Source organism: Erinaceus europaeus, chromosome 18, assembly GCF_950295315.1.
Source record: "Erinaceus europaeus chromosome 18, mEriEur2.1, whole genome shotgun sequence".
NCBI lineage: Eukaryota > Metazoa > Chordata > Mammalia > Eulipotyphla > Erinaceidae > Erinaceus > Erinaceus europaeus.
In genome coordinates this window covers 9,740,013-9,753,256 of record NC_080179.1, presented here as the reverse complement: position 1 = coordinate 9,753,256, position 13,244 = coordinate 9,740,013, and the positions used below count along the sequence as shown (strand labels likewise).

The window sequence follows — 13,244 nt, the reverse complement described above, 5'->3', positions numbered from 1 at the left end:
GGGTCAGAACCTTCTAAAATGCCAGCACATTACAACTTCCTGTCTGCTTAACAACTCCACACTAAGCATCTGCTGTGAATGTAGCCTTTCTTTTGTTACTTTATTCTTAGTGCTTTCAAGGGTGAGCTCTGACTTGTGCTGATTGGTAGTCTTTATTTTAGATGTGCTTTTGTGTTCAATTGATGGCAGTCAAGTCTTAGAGCCTAGGAGCCATTCTGTCTCTTTCTAAAGTAAAACTGCCCAACACTGTTTAGTTCCATTATTTGCAGACCTAAAAAAATTAACTCTACTTCTGAGTCCCTGGGGAATGCACTGGCTTCAAGTGAAGAAGGGATGTTAGAAGAACCCTTGACCATAGAGAGAAAAATAAGCCCTCAGTTCGTCAGTGTAATTCTTCTCCTAGGCTGTTAACAGGATCTTCACAGGATTTTGCCTGATTTTGACCTCAGATGTAGTGATAAAGATGTGGGAGATTTATATATTCTCTCTCTACTAGAGAGCAGTGTTCAGCTCTGGCATATGGTGGTACATGAGACTGAATATGGGTCTCTGGAGGCTTAGGAGAAAAAAAATTTTTTTTGCATAATTACTATCTCTTCTGTCTACCATTTTACATTTTTTATTCTGTACAATTTAAAAGTATTAATCTCCCACCCCACCCCACCCCTGGGACAGAGAGAGCTCACCAAATTCTATTAAGATTCAACTATAAGATTTGGAGTTAGCTTATGCAGTAGAACACAAATCTTGCTGCCAATTAGGCCCTGGTTTTTGAGTCTTGACATGAAAAGTGAGTACCATGGACAGCACTAGAGAAACCGCATGAGTGGCAGAGAGATGCTGTGATACCTTTCTCTCCTTTCTGTCTCTCCTCTCCAAGAAATAATCAATAGAAAATTGGGCTGCGAAAGATGCTCAGCAGTCATGTGTATAAAGAACCTGGGCTAATTCTTCATCAACACACTGAAAGAAAGTGGTAATATTGTGGGTCCAGGCAGTGATGTGGACTGCAGAGAGCACATATTGCCAAGGACCTGGGTTCAAGCCTCTGGTCCCCACTTATGTGTGTGTGTGGGGGCAGGGGGAAGAGCAAAACAGTGCTGTATATGTCTTTCTTTATCTCCCCCTCCCCTCTCAATTTCTCTTTGACCTATCAAATAAAAGAAAAATAAAAAGAATGGCCACTGGGAGTAGTGGATTCTTTGTGCAAGTACTAAGCCCCAACAATAATCCTGGTGGACAATAATAATAATAATAATAATAACAACAACAAAGACTCAACGTTAAAGCCACATATATCAGCAATGCAAATTTTAAAATGCCAAGTACTTTATTACTGGCGCAGGGTTGGGGGTGGGCAGTAGCACATCCAGCTAGGTGCACATATTACACGGGTTCAAGCCCCAGCTCCCCACCTGCAGGGGAATCCTTCATGAGCAATGAAGTAGGTCTGCAAGTGTCTGTCTTTCTCTCTTCCCCCATCGCTCCTCCCTTCTCAATTTATCTCTGTCTGGTCAAGTCATAGTGTTGGCACCGGGCCCCAGCTGTAACTCTGAAGGCAATTAAAAAGAAAAAAGTACTTCATTATTTAAGTATTTGTATTCAATTTCCGAGTCGAGAACAATTGTAATCAATAATAGCAAAAGATTGAGTCCTAGGATGTAGACAATAGTGATAAAACTTTGTGCTCTAGCTCAACCACTGAAGGCTGTGTAAATATATGCAAGTCACTTTGTCCTCTGAAAATGTCCTTTAACTTTAAATGGAAAAGAGTAGACTAAGATTCATATTCATAAATATTTGAAGGTCACAGACTGGTCTGCAATTCTGCTGAAACATTCTTCCCTAAAAAAAAAAAAAAAAAAAAAAAAGCATGACTACAACTATAAAAGAACTCCAAGATGGTCAGGAACACTCTAACATCTACTCAGAAGTTCCTGAAAGGACTATAAAATTATTTCTGAGGTCTGATGTATGTGGTTGAAAAGAAATGTCCATTGTGGTCTGGGAGGTGGGACAGTGGGTAAAGCAATGGGCTCTGAAGCAGAAGGTCCTGAGTTTATCTCTGGCAGCACATGTACCAGAGTGATGTCTGGTTCTTTCTCTCCTACCTCCTATCTTTCTCATTAATAAATAAAGTTTAAAGTTTTATTGTTGTAGTTATTGATTTCATTGTTGTTGGATAGGACAGAGAGAAATGGAGAGAGGAGGGGAAGAAAGAGAGGGGAAGAGAAAGACAGACACCTGCAGACCTGCTTCACTGAAGCCTGTGAAGCGACTCCCCTGCAGGTGGGGAGCCGGGGGCTCGAACCGGGATCCTTCTTCTGGTCCCTGAGCTTTGTGTCACATGCGCTTAACCCACTGCGCTACTGCCCAACTCCCTATTCATAATTCTTAACTGTTATTTCACACCTTCATCCAACTTACATTTCATCTCCTGGCTTACTGAATAGCGAAGAAGAGGACTATCTTGTATTCTGATTGGTAATAATCTTTCTTTTTCTTTTATTTATTCTTGAATTACCTGCAACTTCTTCACACCTTTATATAGCATAGCTTTGCCTTACATATGATTCTTTTCTTGTGTGTTTGTTTGCTGTAAAGAACCTTCATTATTTTGTGGTGAATCTGTTTGTCTTCAGCCTGCTCTGCACAGGCTCAGTGCTCATCTCCGAGCAGGTGAGCCAATAGCTTGATCTTCCTTAACAGCTGGCAGAGGCTCAGAACTTTATTGCCGCTTTCAGACCCTACCTCCCTCACAACTGCTCAATAGCCAATGAGGTGTCACAGAAAATGTATGTGTATTTGGGGATTGGAGGTGGGGACTTGGAGAGAAAATGACTAGATGGTTCCGACAGGATTTCACTCCTGAATGTCAGCATTACTGCATCTGTAAACACATAATCTTGTTTATAGGAAAAATGGAAAAGTTAGTAGCATGAATTAACCATACATTATTCAATGGGAAGTGAACTTTAATATGATCTGCATTGGGGACTAAGGAATTTGAGGTTTCATGAAGATGTTCTGTTGAACATCTCTGTGGTAATGTATCACAACACTTGCCTCATCAAAATACTTCACATAGAATGAGTTGTGAAAAGGGAAATAAAAATACTTGAATAAATGAGCTATTTCTCTTTTTGTTTTTGGCCTCCAGGGTTATCGTTGGGGCTCAGTATGAATCCACTGCTGTCAGAGGCCATTTTTTTTTGCCCTTGTTGTTTATCATTGTTGCTGTTCTTATTGTTGTTATTACTGTCGTTGCTGGATAGGACAGAGAGAAAATGAGAGAGGAGGGGAAGACAGAGGGGGGAGAGAAAGATAGACACCTGCAGACCTGCCTCACCTCCCGCGAAGTGACCCCCCTGCAGGTGGGGAGCTGGGGGTCAAACTGGGATCCTTGAGCCGGTCCTTGCACTTCATGCCACATGAGCTTAACTTGCTGCACCACTGCCTGGCCCCCATGAGTTATTTTTCTTTAAAAAGACTTTCTTGTCTATGTTATCTATTTTGTTATAAAATAATCCAAGTGCAGATTTTAGTAAACTAGTAGACTTAGTTTTAATCTGAGAAACAGTTAAGTAACAACTTGAGCAGTGTGGTATTTTGATTATAATTTTTTACCTTATTATATTTATTTATTTGTTTATTGACTAGAGACAGCCAGAACTCAAAAGGGAAGGGGTGACACAGAGAGAGAAAGAAAGACATGTGCCGCACTGCTTCACCACTTGCCAAGCTTTCTCCCTGCAGGTGGGAACCAGAGGCTCGAACCCAGGTCCTGGGCATTGTAACATGTACGCTCAATCAGGTGCACCGCCACCTGACCCTGATTATAATTTTTTATGTTTGACTTTTAAATAAAAAAATAATGTTGATATTAAAATATAAACCCCCAGTTTAAGAAAGTCTTCGGGCCAGGTGTTGGTGCACCTGGTTGAGCTCACATGTTACAATGAACAAGGACCCAGGTTTAAGCCCTTGGTCGTGGCCACCTACGTGGGGAAAGCTTTGAAAGTGGTGAAACAGTGCTGCAGGTGTCTCTCTGTCTCTCTATTATCCCCTTCCCTATCAATTTCTGGCTGTCTCTATCTAAGAAATAAATTAAAAGATAATAATAAAAAATAAAAAGAAAGTCTTGAACTAGACTGCATCTCTTTGATACCTTGTGAATAAAAGGGAATCTACAGAACCTTTGTGAAGGAGGAAGTACAGAGAATTTCAGTTCAGGAAAGAAACTTGTGGCAGGTTACTGAATGATTACTTGGTTTTAATATTTCACAAGAAATTTCAAGATCCTATAAAGAAGGCTAATTGGTTCTCTAAAACAGTGATAAATCCTAGAATCTTGATAAGAAAAATCTTGGTCAGAGGGAATTGGGTGAAGTACACGTGGTGCAAAGCGCAAGGACCAGCCTAAGGATCCTGGTTCAAGCCCCCGGCTGCCCACCTGCAGGGAAATCGCTTCACAAGTGGTGAAGCAGGTCTGTAGGTGTCTGTCTTTCTCTCCCCCTCTCTGTCTTCCCCTCCTCTCTCCATTTCTCTCTGTCCTATCTAACAATGACGACATCATAACAACTACAATAACTACAAAAACAATGAAAAAACAACAAGGGCAACAAAAGGGAAAATAAATATAATTTAAAAAAATTTTAAAAAAAGAAAAGAGGGAGTCAGGCGGTAGCGCAGAGGGTTAAGCGCAGGTGGCGTCAAACGCAAGGACCCGCGGAAGGATCCCGGTTTGAGCCCCCGGCTCCCCACCTGCAGGGGAGACGCTTCCCAGGCGGTGAAGCAGGTTTGCAGGTGTCTGTCTTTCTCTGCCCCCTCTCTGCCTTCCCCTCCTCTCTCCATTTCTCTCTGTCCTATCCAACAACAATGACATCAACAATAACTACAACAATAAAACAACAAGGGCAACAAAATAAATGAATAAATATAAAAATTTTTAAAAAGCCAAAAAAAAAAAAAAGAGAAGAAAATCTTGGTCAGCATGCCAAAAGCTAATGATCAAAATGAGTTGGGCAGGCCAGCAAGATACCTCATGTGGATAGTAGGTATCTGGATAATCATTCAAACATGAGTTAAGCTAAGTAAAATTTGAGGTGTATTATTGGGAAAGTGTCAAAGATATATACCAAGTTGTTGCTTCACTAATGTGAAATTAACAAATGTTAGTGAAAATATTTTTTCTCATTTATGAGAACCAACTGTTTGCCAAGCACTGTGCTTGGGACTCTAAAATAGAGTTACATAATCTTGACATTAAAATTTTTGCCTAAAGGGAGTCTGACAGTAGCGCAGCAGGTTAAGTGCAGGTGGCGCAAAGCACAAGGACTGGCTTAAGAATCCCGGTTCGAGCCCCGGGCTCCCCGTCTGCAGGGGAGTCCCTTCACAGGCTTCAGTGAAGCAGGTCTGCAGGTGTCTGTCTTTCTCTCCCCCTCTCTGTCTTCCCCTCCTCTCTCCATTTCTCTCTGTTCTATCCAACAACAACTACAACAATAAAACAACAAGGGCAACAAAAAGGAATAAATAAATAATTATTTTTTAAAATTGCCTAAAGAGCAAGACATGCAAATAAAGTAGTTGATACAAGAGAAGATGATCCAAGAATAATAGAGAAATAGGACCAAGATTCATCTAAGTATACTTAGTGAATTAAGGAGCCTTCAGGGAGGAGGCGAGCTGAGACCAGAAAGCTGAGTGAGAGATTGTCAAGTAGGTGAGTAGGAAGACAATATTTGGCAGTGAGAATAACAGAGAACAGCATGGAGACTTGAAGGAGCCTGGAGTGATCAGGGAACACAATTGGTTAGGTTAGCATTGCTAAAGCTTAAATTACTGTAAGAAGGGTAACAGGAAATGTAGTGATAACGAGCCCAAATGGGACAAGATTAGATCATATAAATCCATAAAGCTGGCGATAGTTGCCAGTTTATTTTCTCTGTAGATTGGGGGTAAGGGTGGTTGAAGAAGTTTTCTAATCAAATGGGTATGTTCTGATCCCAAAGAAGACTCACAGTTGGTGAACCCGTTGTTTACAAGTTCAGAAGTGGTGTGCATACACACACACACACACACACACACACACACACACACACCTTTGCTCCTAGGAATCTCAATGGATTTCTCTGTAATAGAGTTCAGGATGCCTAAAGGAATATTTGAACTAAATGATATATCATAATTACAGTAAGAGACTGTGAACAGCTGTAGTATATCTTAATAGACTGTCATGCAATTCTTTTTTAAATATTTATTGATTTATTCCCTTTTGTTGCCCTTTTCTTTTATTGCTGTAGTTACTATTGTCGTTGTTATTTGATGTCATCGTTGTTGGACAGGACAGAGAGAAATGGAGAGAGGAGGGGAAGACAGAGAGGGGGAGAGAAAGATAGACACCTGTAGACCTGCTTCACCGCCTGTGAAGCGACTCCCCTGCAGGTGGGGAGCCTGGGCCTGGAACCGGATCAGATCCACATCTTTAAATTGGTCCTTGCGCTTTGTGCCACATGCACTTAACCCACTGCGCTACCGCCCAACTCCCTGCCATGCAATTCTTAATGGAGAAAATTTAATTATAAAAGACAACCTGTCTCTAATGGGAGTTTGGTTGTGTGTGTTTTCCTTCTTCAGTGAATTGAAGAGTTTTTCTAGGATTATATTGTTGAGAGTCATAAAGAGAAGCACATATATACCTAGGGAAATTTTCTATTCATTTTCAATCTGTTACAGCAAAGCAGTGGATCTATCTGAATTCAATTCAACTTAAATCAAGCACTATCTATATATTTTCCTTTTTAATTACAGGGGTTAAGCATCTGAAAGGCCAGAATGAGTCAGCATTCCCTGAAGAAGAAGAAGGTGTAAATGAGAGAGAGGAACAGTGGGATCACTAATTACAGATCTGCGACAAGATGACTTCTCGGGAATAACTGAACTATCCACTTTTTGAAATCTAAGGGAGCGCCACTGCTCACCGTCCAGAAGCACTCTCCATCCCTGCTCTCCACACACATGCACTGTTAGTAATCCACATCCAGGAAGCCTACCTTGGTTGAACTTCAGAACCAAGTACAAATGATTCCATACTGCTAAACAATTAAAGAATGGGTGTTTATTTTACTGTGGTTTTCTTTTTAATGACACAGAAACTTGCACACATGTGCATACTGCAAAAGCTTAGTCCTGGCTGTCTGACTGATATGGTTTGCTTTCTAAGGTCAAATGTAAATATTATCACTAAGAGTAAGAAGTAAGTTCATTTAGTCATGAATGTCTGAATTGAATTTACAGAAAAATGGCTCGTGTAACTTTTAAATCTGCATTTATCATACTGACATATACAGAATGGGATTGAGGATTTCAAGATGATGAACAAATACCAAATTTCTTGATTCAAATGACCACAATATATGAGTGTATATATATTAAACATTTTTTTCTCCAACCTATTAGTTGGTTACTTAAGACCACACAGTTCATTTCATTTTCTAAGCTGTGAGAAGTATATTTTCCAGCATTTCTTTTTGTTATTTGAAAGAAAAATGCTAAATCAAAAATAAAATCAAATATGGCAAATCTCTTCTCCTTTGCTTTGTGTTCGGATTATTTTCTTGAAATCAGAGATAGCTATTTCCTACTGGATTTTAATGGATCACTAACATTTTATAACTCTACAACCAAAAAATAAGACATTTCATTCATTCTTTCATATTGCTGTTCAATAATCCAACAGCTAGTTTTTAGGAACCTGTTCCTTGCAAAACACTTTGCTGGGAGCTATAGAACTGGTAGAGAAGGTAAGAATTAGTATGAAAGAAGGCTTTCAAAGACAGAAGACATCTGTATGAAATATGGCTATTAATCATTCAACATTTAGACCTCACGAACAATGTATATTTCCATGGCATTTTAAAGTAAAACATGCAAAATTTATCAAGGATGGTGGAAATGCCAGAACTATTCCCCACTCTGATACATTAATGAGATTCAAGTATTTCACACACTTTAAAAAATAGAGATTTCTCAGAGGTCAGTAAAGAGAAAAATTAATACAGGAAATAATCAGACTTGGGAGAAGTAGGGTAGTGGTTATATAAAATGCCTTTCATCCTTGAGGCAGCAAAAGTCCTAGGTTCAATTCTCAGCACCACCATACACCAGAGTTGAACAGTGTTGTGGTAAAAGGAAAAGAAAAAAAGGGTTTTCATATCAAGATTTAACTATGTCAAGCATTTATTTTAAATTTAAATACAAGTTTTATAGGATTAAAAAACAAACGTGGCCCCACAATACAATGACAGTGACAATCATTTTCCTTAGTATATTTTCCCCCAAGTAAATAAATGTAAAACTCATTGGTAAATGACATTAATAATATTAATGAGTTTTCTAGATTGTTCTTTTCCTTTCTTTTAAATTTTTATTTATAAAATGGAAATATTGGGGAGTCAGGCAGTAGTGCAGAGGGTTAAGTGCAGGTGGCGCAAAGCACAAGGTCCATCCTAAGGGTCCCTACCTACAGGGAAGTCGCTTCACAGGCGGTGAAGCAGGTCTGTAGGTGTCTATCTTTCTCTCCCCCTCTCTGTCTTCCCTTCCTATCTCCATTTCTCTCTGTCCTATCCAACAACAACATCAACAACAATAATAACTACAACAATAAAAACAAGGGCAACAAAAAGGGAATAAAAGTAAATAAATATATATAAAAATGGAAATATTGGCAAGACTAGGATAAGAGGGGTACAATTCTACACAATTCCCACCCCTAGAGCTCCATATCCCATCCCCTCCCCTGATAGCTTTCCTATTCTTTATCCCTCTGGGAGCATGGGCCCAAGGTCATTATGGGATGCAGAAGGTGGAAGGTCTGGCTTCTGTAATTGCTTCCCCATTGAACAGGGGTGTTGACAGGTGGATCCGTACTCCCAGCTTGTCTCTTTCCCTAGTGGGGCAGGGCTCTAGGGAGTCAGGGCTCCAAGACACATGATCCTCTACCCAAAGAAGTTGGATTGACATCATGGTATCATCTGGAACCTGGTGGCCTCACCGGAGATTCCTAGGTTGAAATCAGCTTTCTTGCAAGCTCACACCAGGTGTTGTCTCCAAGCCGCCATCTTGGCTCTGCCCCCTCTTTATTTTATTTTATTTATTATATTTTTTGCCTCCATGGTTATAACTGGGACTCAGTTCTGGCACTACCAATCCACTGCACTTGGCAGTTATTATTCCCATTTTATTGGATAAGACAGAGAAATTGAGAGGGGAGAGGAGATAAAGAAAGAGACACATGCAGACCTCATGAAGCATCCCCCCTGCAGTTAGGGAGCCGTGGTGGCTTGAACTCCCGACCCTTGCGTGGATCTTTGAGCTTAATACGCAATTGTTTCTTCCTTCTCCCTCCCTTCTTTCCTCCCTCCCTTCCTTCCTTCCTCCCTCCCTTCCTTCCTTCCTTCCTTCCTTCCTTGCCTCCAGAATTATTGCTTTACGAATCCACTGCTCCTGGAGGCCATTTTTCCCATTTTGTTGCCCTTGTAGTTGCCGTTGCTGTTGTTGTTGGACAGAACAGAGAGAAATTGAGGGAGGAGGGGAAGACAGAGAGAGGGAGAGAAAGACAGACACCTGCAGACCTGCTTCATTGTCTGTGAAGCAACCCCTCTGCAGGTGGGAAGCAGGGACTCAAACCGGAATTTTGAGCCGGTCCTTGCCCATCGTGCCATGTGCGCTTAACCTGCTGACTACCACCTGGCTCCCACTGTTTCTTTCTTAACCTCTTCTCATCTATCTTTCCACATTTTCTTCTCTCTCCTTCCTTCTCTTTCCTTCTTTCTTTTGCTTTTAGTCTTTGCTAAGGCCAGTTTCATCCAAAATTTTTGAGAATTTCTATATTTTTTATCATGGCTGTTTGTTTGAATTTTTTAAGTCATACTCTCCTTAAAAACTAATTATGGCATAGATTTTTTTTTTTCTTTTAAAGCCAAGGGCATTAGAAATTATTTAATTATTAAAGCACTGCTCAGCTCTGGTTTGTGGTGGCGCAGGGGACTGAACCTGGGACCTTGGAATCTCAGGCATGAAAGTCTTTTTGCATAACCATTATGCTATCTACCCTTGCACAAAGGCACACACTTTTAAAAAAGTAATTCTTAAATACTAGTATTTGGGAAACATCTGGATACTCTTTTATATTATTTGAGCTAGCCAGAAGCACTCAAATGCAAAGCTGTTCTTTCATTTTTCTGAATAGAACTCTCATAATAAATAAAAGGAAAGTAAAAATTTTCTGTTTCTGTAACATTATTTGTGGGAATAAATTATTTGATCTTTACATTTTTCTATTCTCCATTCTTAAAAAACACAAAGAAGTCAAGATTAAAAATACAAGTTTTCCTGAAGGAATTCGGGTCTTTTCTACTATGCTCTACTGTCAAAGCTCAAGGATCACAAAAGCATAAGTTATTCTTGGGAAACATGTTGGCTTTCTCAGAAATTGGAAGAAAACCAGCTGAGATAAAGACTTTTGCAGTTTCTTTTTTTAAAAAAACATTTTTTAACATTTATTTATTCCCTTTTGTTGCCCTTGTTGTTTTATTATTGTAGTTATTATTGATGTCGTCGTTGTTAGATAGGACAGAGAGAACTGAAGAGAGGAGGGGAAGACAGACAGACACCTGCAGACCTGCTTCACCGCCTGTGAAGTGACTCCCCTGCAGGTGGGGAGCCGGGGGCTCGAACCGGGATCCTGACACCGGTTGTGTGTGCTTTGCACCACCTGCAAAGTTTCTTTCTTCCTTTCTTTCTTTCTTTCTTTCTTTCTTTCTTTCGCCTCCATGGTTATCGCTCAGGCTTGGTGCCAGCACTACAAATACACTGCTCCTGGAGGCTATTTTTTCCCTTTTGTTAACCTGGTTGTGGTTATCATCATCGTTATTATTGATGTCGTTGTTGGATAGGACAGAGAGAAATGGAGAGAGGAGGGGAAGACAGAGAGGGGAGAGAAAGACAGACACCTGCAGACCTGCTTCACCACCTGTGAAGCGACTCCCCTGCAGGTGGGGAGCCAGGGGCTCAAACCAGGATCCTTCTGCCGGTCCTTGCGCTTTGCACCACGTGCGCTTAACCCACTGCGCTACCGCCCAACCCCCGGTAGACCTATTTTCAACAAGTCTAATATCCTTTCACATTCTGTTCTGTTCTCCAAAGAATAATTCACAGAAGACTACTTTAGAAACTAAACATCAGTATTGTAGCTCACTACTCAATAAATACGAATGAGTGCCAATAACATGCTAGGTAACATTTAGGTTCTGAGGATATAGGTGTTAACAAGAAGCTAAGGCTCTTAAATCTGTGAGTGTTCTAGTATTTTAAGACTTAGTATTGGGGGTCAGGCAGTGGTGCATCTGGTTAAGCACACATATTACCAAACACAAGGACCCGGGTTCAAGCCTGAACTCCCCACCAGCAGAGAGTCCACTTCAGGAGTAGTGAAGCAGGTCTACAGATATCTTTCTTTCTCCCTCTATGTCTCCCTCTCCCCTCTCAATTTCTCTCTGTCCTGTCAAATACATATATATATATATATATATATATATATATATATATATAGAGAGAGAGAGAGAGAGAGAGAGAGAGGAGACAGTATTGTTAATATGTGTCTGATTTAAGCAAACTTATCTCAGATATTGATTAATTGCTGAAAATAAAGAAAACCAGGTGATGTGCTAGAAAGTAATGTCTCTTATTTGTAATCATTGTGTGATATGAGACTCATCGAATCACATGGAGTTATAGTTTCCTCATCAGTAAAATTTAGACAAAAATAGGGCAGGAATGACTGCACAGCCTTGAAAGGCATTCACAACTCAAAGATCCTTATTTATAAGAAAATAGCTCTGATATTTTCTTCCAGGTACCACAGGACAGCAACAAAGGAAAACAGAGATTGAAGTAGACAGAAAGTAGTAATAGTCAAGGTAGAGTGGGTCAGAAGTGAAACAAGAGAGTTGGGCTGTAGCAGCGGATTAAGCACACGTGGCAAAGACCTAACAATCCGGGTTCTAGGCCCCTGGCTCCCCACCTGCAGGGGAGTCGCTTTACAGGCGGTGAAACAGGTCTACAGGTGTCTGTCTTTCTCCCTCTCTGTCTTTCTCTTCTCTCTCCATTTATCTCAGTCCTATCTAACAACAACGACATCAGTAACAACAACAAACATAACTACAACAATAAAAAAAATAAAATAAGGGCAACAAAGGGGAAAATAAATATAAAAATATTTTTTAAAAGAAGTGAAATGGGACTACTATGTATACATAATAAACTGGACAACAGACAAAATCATTTTAGTCAGAAGCTGACACATATGAACGCATATATGTATGCAATACCATCAGAACTGTAGCCAACTGTCTTCTGTGTTTTTAAATTTTCCGCTTTGTAAATAATGTAGAAAGATAACGATCAAACAGGGTTGTTTGTTTGTTGTCTTATTTTTAAGATTTACAAGTCCTCCCACGGAAGAAAAAAATTCCTCTTCAAATCACTGATTGACAGAGAGACCCCGCACACAAGCTTTGTTGCTCTAAAGTGCTGCATACCAGATTTTTCCCTTTACAGAGATTTATGTGACATGGCACTAAATTCTCTGGAACTTCTCCATGATATTCTGGAGTGGCTAGTTATTTTCCTTTTCTCCTCCAGGTGCAAAATGCATCGCTAACAACCAGCAGCTTACTTGTCAGTGACGTGCTCTTACTTGAACCCGGAAAAATACCAACACAGAACAAGCCCTAAAATCACCACCACCTCCGATTCCATCAAGAGTTCCAGCGCCAGGTGGTAGCGCACCGGCTTGAGCGCGCATAGTACGAAGCTCAAGGGCCACCGAAGGTCCTATTCGAGCCCTGGGCTCCCCACCTGCAGGGGCGAAAGGGGGACGGTCCCTCCACAAGCGGTGAAGCAGGTCTGCAGGTGTCTGTCTTTCTCTCCCCTTCTCTGTCTACCCCTCCTCTCTCAGTTTCTCTCTGTCCTATCCAACAACAACAACAGTGGAAAAGGGACCCCTCTCCAGGAGCAGTGGATTCATGGTGTAGGCAGGGCCCCGACCCCCAGTGATAATTCTGGAGGCAAATAAATAAATAAATAAATAAATAAGAAGTGTTACTTTCTGTCTCCTGGGCTGTCATCTGAAGTACCTCAGACACTCTGTATGTGTGTAGTGACATAATATTCAGTAATTCTCA

General features: G+C 40.6%; 1 protein-coding gene across 1 annotated transcript in view; it reads left to right on the top strand.

Annotated features, from left to right (window-relative positions):
- Positions 1 to 7,154, top strand: part of PPP1R1C (protein phosphatase 1 regulatory inhibitor subunit 1C) — a 130,037-nt gene extending 122,883 nt beyond the window's left edge. The window contains exon 5 of the mRNA XM_007522147.3: positions 6,811 to 7,154. Coding sequence (XP_007522209.1) covers positions 6,811 to 6,899 — 89 coding nt within the window. The 3' untranslated portion in view covers positions 6,900 to 7,154. The remainder of the gene's footprint in view (positions 1 to 6,810) is intronic.
- The last annotated feature ends 6,090 nt before the right edge of the window (positions 7,155 to 13,244 follow it).